The sequence below is a fragment of the Camelus ferus genome, chromosome X, assembly GCF_009834535.1.
Source record: "Camelus ferus isolate YT-003-E chromosome X, BCGSAC_Cfer_1.0, whole genome shotgun sequence".
NCBI classification, from domain to species: domain Eukaryota; kingdom Metazoa; phylum Chordata; class Mammalia; order Artiodactyla; family Camelidae; genus Camelus; species Camelus ferus.
Genome location: NC_045732.1, coordinates 17,572,034 through 17,581,420, shown reverse-complemented (window position 1 = coordinate 17,581,420; position 9,387 = coordinate 17,572,034). Strand labels below are relative to the sequence as shown.

The 9,387-nt window shown below is 38.1% G+C and overlaps 1 protein-coding gene across 9 annotated transcripts in view; it reads right to left on the bottom strand.

Moving 5' to 3' along the window:
• Positions 1-300: 300 nt before the first annotated feature.
• MOSPD2 (motile sperm domain containing 2) overlaps positions 301-9,387 on the bottom strand; it is a 44,516-nt gene continuing 35,429 nt past the window's right edge. For 3 of the 9 annotated variants that reach the window (XM_032475906.1, XM_032475909.1, XM_032475911.1), the window contains 2 exons: positions 2,731-2,833; positions 2,004-2,649 (listed from right to left, as the gene is read on the bottom strand). In XM_032475906.1, the coding sequence (XP_032331797.1) occupies positions 2,407-2,649; positions 2,731-2,833 (346 nt within the window). In that variant the 3' untranslated portion in view covers positions 2,004-2,406. Of the gene's footprint in view, positions 2,650-2,730; positions 2,834-9,387 lie in introns of all 9 variants that reach the window. The other 6 variants (XM_032475907.1, XM_032475914.1, XM_032475908.1 and 3 more) reach the window with 6 other exon arrangements.

Genomic DNA, 9,387 nt, shown 5'->3' with positions numbered 1-9,387 from the left:
TAAAATTATTAATCATAGAGTACTCAAAATAATCATACAAATATGATTAAATAAAATCAAATGACAGAATAAAATCAAATGTAAATATATGTGATTAATCAAGACAAGTACAAAAGTTTAGATGCCTTTGATTTTATAATTTTCAGTAAATTTTGCTTAGTCACATAATAGACACACAAATGTTAACAAGATATGTTATTAAATTCAACTGGCCAGACATCAGGGAAAGACATTTTAGCGAGTCAAAGTAATTTTCATGTGAAACATTAAAGGGACACCGTTAGGACAATACATTTCCAATTTTGACTAATTATTTCTTCATTTATTTTCTGAAGACCAAAACACACACACAGATACTTTGGGATTAGCTTATAATAAAGCCAGGAATCTAACACAGAAGGGGAAACCGCTGTGCACACAGACACAGGGAGGTACTACGGACAGTACTTAGGGTGGCCTGCAGTCACTTTCGCAGCTGGAGTTGGCAAACTGAAACAGAAAAACCCAAATTAAGACAAAGTATCAGACCAGTGTCCATTTAAGGTTTTATTTCCTAGACCAATTTTGAAGGGGCTCTAGTATATCATTCTTCGGAGCTCAGTTTTGGAATCATCAAGTTCTCAAGATGCAAGTCGCCAACACTACACCTCGGAATAAAACATTCTCCAAACGTGGCTCAGTCACAACTCAAAATTTATTTTAACAGGCAGACTATGTTTTTTTTTCCTTTCATATAAAGTCGATTTACATGTGAACCAACACGGACTGAAAGTGGGTATATTAAAGAGAAAACCAACTACTTCCGTAAGCCTCCGCTCTGGCAGCGTGTGTCATTTTAGGGGTTTAGGAACCATCCTCAGCGTGACTGTGGCGGAGGCAGGGCGTCAAGTGAATCAGTCAGCCCTGCTCTGACGGCTCTACAGTTGGGCACTGAGTTCTGTTTTTCACTCTTAAACGGAGAACTGACACTCGAGTTTCGATGTTTTTTTTTCATCCTTAGAGATACTCCAGTCTTTTGTCAAGTTCCCTTCTCATGGCTGATTTTAAGGATGTGAAATGGAAATGAATTATATTGCTATGCATCTCAAAGATTAACTTTTCAGAACATTTTCTCTAACTCCTTTCATTGCGAAGAGAGGGTGAAGATGGTACACTGGAGAATCAAGCCTTTATATTTATAATAAATGAAGCAGAAGGGTCCGTGTCCAGCTATAGAGAGTAACGTGAACCTGCACACAAAAGACTGTGGGACTGGAGAGGTCTTCCTTCTGGACGTTCCTAACAGAATTCAGAGAAAATCCAACCAGACTTAGTTTCCCAAATTCTCCCTAAATGAGAGTGTGAGTGTTCATTAAAAAGTCCATGATTAATAAAAGGCAGGCAGGTAGGCCGTTAGGGAAGATGGATAAGAAACAAAGGCTAACGGTGGTTTGGCATCAAGTAGTTGTACATTCCAAAAGGGCATGGACGAGCATCTGTTAGTAGTTCTCCAAGTTACAGAGTCATGGTGACAGAAATTACTCTGTATGGGTTTGCAATATATGTGTTCTTCTATATACATAGTATAGAAAAGCTAAATAAGTTGGCTCAGCTATCATAATTCTGTCCAAAAAAAAAAGCAGATTACATTTTTTGGCTGCAACAAAGCACATTACTTTGACTTTTCCGTTCAGCTGACATATATATACATGATAAAACAAGCTTTCAAAGTATCCAGATCAAAAGGGAAAAATAAATATATCTCAACTATTAATTCACACGACAGATAATGCCTTTACTTACTTTCCTAACTACCTATAGTCTCTTATAATCAACTTCTTCAGTGTTTCCTTATTCTAACAGTTTATTTTCAAGACGTTCCAGTTCCCCTCCTAAATGTCATACATTTCCTCGGCGGAAGCACAGATGTGCGACACTGTCAGCGTGGTGGAGAAGCTCCGGGTCTTACTTTTTCCAGCTAATGAACGGAAGAGCCAGATTTGCTATGGAGCACCACTTCTTTAACTGTACAACAGATAGAAGAAAGAGATGACTAAAGCAAGCGAGAGCACGGTTAAGGAGAGCAGCAGCTGCTGGAACCAGATACAGCGCTGAACTTGGTCTTCAAGCTTCCTATTGCTTTCTAGTAAACGATTGAGCTAAAGAGGGAAAAAAGGATGAAAGATTTGTGTCAGTAACACAGTACAGTACTCATAGGAAGGACAGACAGGAATATTAGCAATCCCACAAACATTTACGGGATAGAGTCCACCTACTCTGAAAGGCTGGGGGCTGGAAATGCAACGAGGAATTAGATTTGTTTGGTAAACAGATGTGTATCTGTTTAGTGTCATTTTGAAAAGGTCTAATTTTCTGGCTGCGAAAAGAGCAAAGCAATCACTTCCTGGAGGTACTGAAACCAGCTACTCAGAGAGCCCCTCCATCTTTTTCAAATTTACATGTACTATGTGGTACCTTTTCCATGAGATCAAGTTCGTTGATATTCTCCAAAGCACTATGTGCTTTGCTATACGGTGTCCAGTCCACATCCGAATAGCCAGAGCTTTCAGAAAGGGAGTAGATCTCCAAGAGGAACCCACCACTTACCATTTCTGCTCTGGCTTCTTCACAAAGGAGAGCTTTTCTGTTGTGTCTATGCGAAAGGTTTTCCTTATGTCAGTGGGAAAGAATGGAATTCTTATATTGCTTAACATTAAAAACTTGTTTTCGTTAGGAAGAAAGAACACTTACTTGCAGATACAGATCTTCACTGGTTTTATCTGACATGTTAAAAGCATGGTCTTTTAATGTAAGAGTGGTTGGCTTACTGCTCTCAACAATATGGCATCTTAACCTATGAAAATCCAAAGGAAACATAACTTCTTAAAGGTGTTAATGAGATAAACAAGATTATACTGTATAGCACAGGGAAATATATACAAGATCTTATGGTAGCTCACAGAGAAAAAAAATGTGACAATGTATGTATGTTCATGTATAATTGAAAAATTGTGCTCTACACTGGAATTTGACACAACATTGTAAAATGACTATAACTCAATAAAAATGTTAAAAAAAGAAAAAGAAAAAAGAAAACAAAGTGAAAAAAAGCTGAACACAGAAGTGTACGTAACAGAGGTGAAAGTACTCATTCCTCTCCCCAGATATACCTAAGGGAGCAGCTCAGTGTGTATTTATTTTTGAAGGGGAACAATCTGCCACCCCAAAATACACGTCTTTGGCACAAGGTTTATCTTGAGCTGGTTTATCTGTCTGAAACAGCAGACACAGGAAAAGCTCTGAAAACTGAGGAGACGTTACCCTTCTGTAAGAGACGTTTACAGTTACAAGGGGAATCTCTATTTGCAAGGGTGTCTCCCTCTGTACCAGGAAGAGGAGACATCTCTAGAGACTCCTATCAATGGAGAAAGGCCCTGACCTAAATCTGTACAACCACCTTACCTGTGTTTTTTGTGCTTTTCCTGATATCCTCCGATAACTGGCTCCCTCCCTCCCCAACAACATCTTTTACTGGAGACAGTATTTAAGGTGGTGTCAAGGGCCATTTCAGGGAGTTTTTACTGTTCCTGGGTACCTCTCAAGTATACAGGAGGTATGCATACTATTAAACTTCTGTTTTCCTCCTGTTCATCTGTCTATGATTAAGGGGGGATGGGGTGGGGGGGGGTCTCGGCCAAGAACCTAGAAAAACAAAGGGAAAATTACTTTTCCTCCCTGACAGTTTGGCAACCTACTGTGCGACCTGCTGAGATGCCATATTTGCTTGGGAACCTGCTGATGGGCTCTTGGAAAGCTGGCAGGAGCCAGAGAAGGGTAAGAAGTCTTAGCAAAGTCAGCTCTCCTGGATCTCATTCTGGTGCCAGGTTGAGAGAGGAAAGTAAAAATTCCCCCTTGTCTCTTCTTTCCAGATTTCGATTAGCAGGAGAAAATATCCGTGTAAGCTAGTCCCTTAGGTATAGTGACTTTGGTAGCGATTTTTGTTATGAGTGCTTTCCTGTTGATCCTCTTTCCTCTCAGAGATGGTCATTGTTTTCTTTTGTCTCTGTCTTTTGTGGTGTTTGTCATAAGGAGAGCCAAAGGACAGATGAGCTTTTCCTCTTGTCTTTTCTGTCTTGCGAGCTTGGCTTTGTGACCAGTGAGAATATTCTCTCTGGTTCTGCCAGCTGGAGGGTGCACGTGTCTGCCTGCATCTGGTGACCAACTGAACAGGCTGGGATCTGAGACACAAAGTGATAAGCAGCCTTCTCTGTCTGTCTGTACCAGCTCTCGTGGAAGTTTGTCACAAGGGGTCCTGGTCCCTAAGGGGCCCTTGTCATCTCAACCTTCCCTGTCTCATTTAGTGCTAGAAAAGTCCTGGGCCGACAAAGTGTCAGGAAATGGATCAGCTGAAGGCTGATGTTCAGGGGCTGATAAGAAGCAATAGTAGGGGCTTTTTCCCTGTAAGGTAAATTGGTCTAAGGTTGAATTGTGCACTCAGAAAAAGGAGAGCATTCAAAGGCCTTTGTTGAACACTTTATACAGACTTTGTAAAGGCATGCTACATTAAGCCCTGAAACCCCAGAACATAGAAATCATTTGATTTCCATCTTAATTGGAAATCTCCTTGATACAAAGCAAATTGAAGAAAATGTAGCTGGATGGGCAGGTCAGTCCCTTGATATCATTCAAGCTATAATCCAATTTTTTGAGGAATTAGAAACAACTGTCGTTGTCTTGCAAACCTCTCCCAAACCAGAAATGCAGCTCTAGAAGCAATGCAAAGTCCACCTCTGCTCACCAATCCCCAAACCTGCCCTATTTATCTCAAAATACTTGTAGGTATTGTAAAAGAGCTGGACATTATTAGAAACAGAACTGTTCTGCACTTAAGAAAAAGAAGAAAAAATTTAAATAGTAACTACTCTAAACCTCTGCTAAAAGGCAAAGATACCCCAAAACTTCAAAAAAAAATGTGGATAATTTCTCTGTGCGTTTGAGATGTCAAATCTCTACCATGACTTCTCTAGGGGCTGACAGCCAGCTCTTAGAATTGCAAACTTTAGGAAAAGGATTCTCAACAGAAGGGCAAAAAGGAGCTATTTAGAAACTGGGCAAATGAAAAAAATAAAAAATACAAATATTAGTCTTAAAAAAAAAAAAGCTTTAGCAGTCTGAGCAGGTAAACTTATTCCAACTGCCAGAAACACAATTTGGATCCAACTGTTCATTTATAAACTAGTGAGTTTTGTGTTGTTACACCTAATTCATGGCTGAAAATTTAGAACTGAAGCCATAAGGTCTCTGTTTACATCTGTATGTGTGTATGTGTTTACATATGTATGTTATAAATGTGTGATATTTTTCTGCCTCTGAATGGTATTGCCAAAATTAATTCGTAAAAGTGCTATTTAATTGGCTTAAGAAAAATAAGTGCTTTTCAAATTAAGTGTTCCTAAAACTCAAAAATAGAGAAACTAACTCCAATTTTTTTGAAGTTTGTGTGCTCTGGGATAATCTTTGGTAAACAGAAGCTAGGTTAAGTTTGTTGGTTTAATGAAACAGGCAGGTCTTCAGAGTTATCGACATTAGATGTAATGCAGATATGCAACTGTTACCCCACCTGGGATCACTATTCAAACAAATCCATGTCACCTCTATTACAAAATCTGCCAGCAAGAGAAACACCTTTGGATAGTGGCTGACTTTGTGTAATGCCTCATGATGTTTCTGTGAATAAATATAATTATTGGGAGCAAGTGATTTAGATAGATGTCAGTGGGATAAAGGTTTTTAGGTGAACTTTTTAGCAATGAGTATTTTCTGTGGTATACCTACTTAAAAATTGTTTTCCAAATGTCTTTGGTAACTTAAAACTTTATAGAGTTTTGTTAAGTTAAACGGTACGAAATTCATTGAATATCTAGATCATTTCCAAATAAGAAAATACTAAAACATTAATTCCTAAACATAGGTTTGTCTACTTTTGGCTTCTTACTACAGAATCAAAGATATTTGGGTTTATTAGGAAACATATCTTGTGCGGTACTAAGAGGAAGCACAGCTTCTAGAAATTACGAAACATGCCCATAAATTTGCCAATCTAAAGAATGCTGGTGTAACAGGCTGCCAGTGCTTACTTCTTAGTTTTCACGAAATTAAGGTTCCTAAGGGTTATTAAAACTACTAGAAGGGGTGGGAAGAGCTAAATTTGGGAGTTTGATATTTACAAATGTTACTCATTATATATAAAAATAGATTTAAAAAAAGTTTCTGCTGTATAGCACAGGGAGCTATGTTCAATATGAAAATGAATATATGTATATGCATGTCCGGGACACTGTGCTGTACACCAGAAATTGACACATTGTAACTGATGGCACTTCAGTAAAAAAAATACAAGTAGAAATAATAACTCTGTACGCAGGAAGTAGGGTGTGTTTTTGGCTAAGAGAAGGTATAGACATACATTTTTGTTAAGGGAAATGAAAAGAATTTTAAAGTAAAACTAGTTATTGCAGAATAGGGAACAGGAAAATATAAAGGGCAAACTAAATGGACATAGAAAGTAGGGAAGAGAGAGAAAGAAAATTTTACCTTGTGTAGTCAAGCTGGCTAAAATTAAATGAATTTATCGTAAGGGTTTTAAAAATAAGCTTAATAGCAATAGTGTAATTACGTAAAACTAAATTTTCTTTCATTTGCTAAAAAGATAGCTTTATTGGACTCTTGGTTTGCCCCTGATAAGAGACTGAAGGTTTTTCTTTACCTTTTAAATAATCTGCCTGGAAAGCAAAGATTTTGCCTTTTATCAAAATAATTTCCTGTGCTTCATGTTATCTTTATCATCAGGTCTTTGATTACTTTAGAAAACTGAGTCTTTTAAAGATTAAAAGAGCTAAGTTTTGTTCACAACTATGTGACCTGTATTTGCCTTTGAAATTTTTTTAAATTGTCATGGGTTAGTTGGATAATTATTGTTTCATGATGATTTATGATTCTGTTTATTCAAGGGTCCAAAACCTTTGATATTTTTGACAAACTTCCCTAAATCAAATTTTAAATGAAGTCTTTTTGACCTCAAAATAACTTTGGGATTTTCCAGAGGGCCCCTGAAACATCTCAAAAGATGTGTTCTCTCTCCTTGTAAAAAGATTAACTAGGCCTATTTTTATATGTTAAATTATGTGGGATGCATTGTCAAATGAGAAGAGTAAAGCTTATTGATTATATTTGTATGGATGTATGTTTCATTATCAAAGAAAGTCACAGAGCGGACTCTGGCAAGTACTGTATATTACAGATTTCTGATAACTTCAAGATTGTAAAATTGAAGTAAGAATTTCCAGAAATAATGGACAAACTGGATTCAAGCAGAACAAAAAATAGTAACATGGGATTGAATGAACCTGATGAGAATGATTATAATTTTTATGACCTTCTGTTTGAAACATGTTTTGTTTCTCCAGATTTAAGGAAAAATTTTTTCTCTTAATCCATCTATGATTTACAGCACTTTGGTGAATTATACCTTTCTTTGTTAAGCAGAATAGAAATACTTTTTCTCCATACCTGCTTCCTCCAGAATTTGGAAACTTTTAGTGAATATTCTCATTTTCATGGTGATATATAGTTATTTGCATAAGTTCATTGAGACTCTGTTCTTGTAACAGGATACAACTAGAGACATGGTTATATCATCAAGGCTTTGACTTGAATGTCATATTTGAAAATGAAACGTGTAAAGTCAGATATGACCAGACAGCTTTAAAGAACTAAAGACGCTTGGGCCAAAGTGACCTACGTTGCTTACAGAGCTGGTTCCAGACAGCCTGACCAGGTGAGTGAGGGAAGTTACTACCTGGCAAGCTGAGGAACCTTAGGATATTCTGGGGATGTCAAGAAGAGAGGAATTCGCCTAACTCGGCATCAGCATAACAACCTTACCCTTGTTTACTGTGCTTTTCCTGACAGCCTCTCATAACTGGCTAGAACAACATCTTTTAAACTGGCTATAACAACCTTCTTCTTCTTCTTTTTTTTTTTTGTGTATGTCTTTAGCTGGAGATGACATTTAAGGTGATGGCTCCGGCCATCTGGGAGAGTGACTCACTTTTCCCAGGTCTCTCCCATGTATACAGGAGGTACACATGTTATTAAACCTGTTTGTTTCTCTCCTGTCAATTTTATTACTGTGGGTCTCTGCCAAGAACTTAGAAGGGTAAAGGGAAAATTATTTGTCCTTTCTTACATCTTCCAGCTTTTTAATGCGTGTATAAATAACACAAGCAACTAGAGACAGTGCTCAGTAACCGATGAAAAAACTTTTACATGGTAATTCAGTAGAATTCACCTGATCTTATGATTTGATGGAAACTACCCTTTCTAGGTGGGGCACAGTGCTTTAACCTGGGCCATCAAGTCTCCCTGTTTCTGTGAGGTAAGTGATCCCCTTTTGACAATTAAAGAAAAGCAAGCCATTAGGAATTGATTTACAACAAAAACAGAACAAAGCAACTCATATATAACAAAACAAAACCCTAATTTTGAGGTACCGTTTCATAAGAACTTTAAAAGTAGGCCTTCCTATATAACATAATTTTAAAATTTAAATAACTAGTCTATCTAAAGACTCATCAAAACCAGCGTGAGCCTTACCTAGAGCTAGCCTTCTCTCCTTCTTGACTTACGGCTGATCCTTACCTTGGCTTTAGGTTCTGTCCCTTCTAACTTGCTCAGGAATTTCGCTGTCAGTGATTTACCTTGTAAGGTCAGCCTTTCCTTCTGAAAGAGTCCTTACTATGGTTTTAAACAATGCTCAAATATCTCCCATTTTAAAAACCCAAACAAAATCATTAGCACCACCTTCTTCCTTCCAAATAGAACCTTGGTCTCTCCCCAACAAGCTAAACCTCCGGAAGAATCTTACTACCTCTGTTTCTTTGGCATCTAGCTCCTGCCAACTGAAAGTGTTCACTGTGAGATCATCAGCACCCTCCATGATGTCACCAGCAATGGCCACTGCTCACACCTCATCCTTGACTGGAATGGTGGCACTCTGTTCCTCTCTCATGACACATACTCTAACCTGGGCTTTGATGACACAGCTTACCTACTGGTTTCTCTCCTGACTCTCTGTATTGTCATCTTCTTTTTGGCCACTAAAATATTTCTCTAGGCTGCTCTAGCTTTTACCCTCTCTGGTGGGGACAGCTGAAATAAAGCTTGTCTTCCCAGGTCCATCCTTCTTCTCCTCCCCTGTATAAAGGACCCACAAATGGTAACCTTGTCCAAGGCATTTCAGATCAGGTGGGTGTTCTCCCACTGGTTTTATGATGGAGACCAAGCTCCTCCTCTGTGTCCTGTCTGCCTTGCCAACATTCTTCCTATGGATTCTCACTGTTCCAGTCA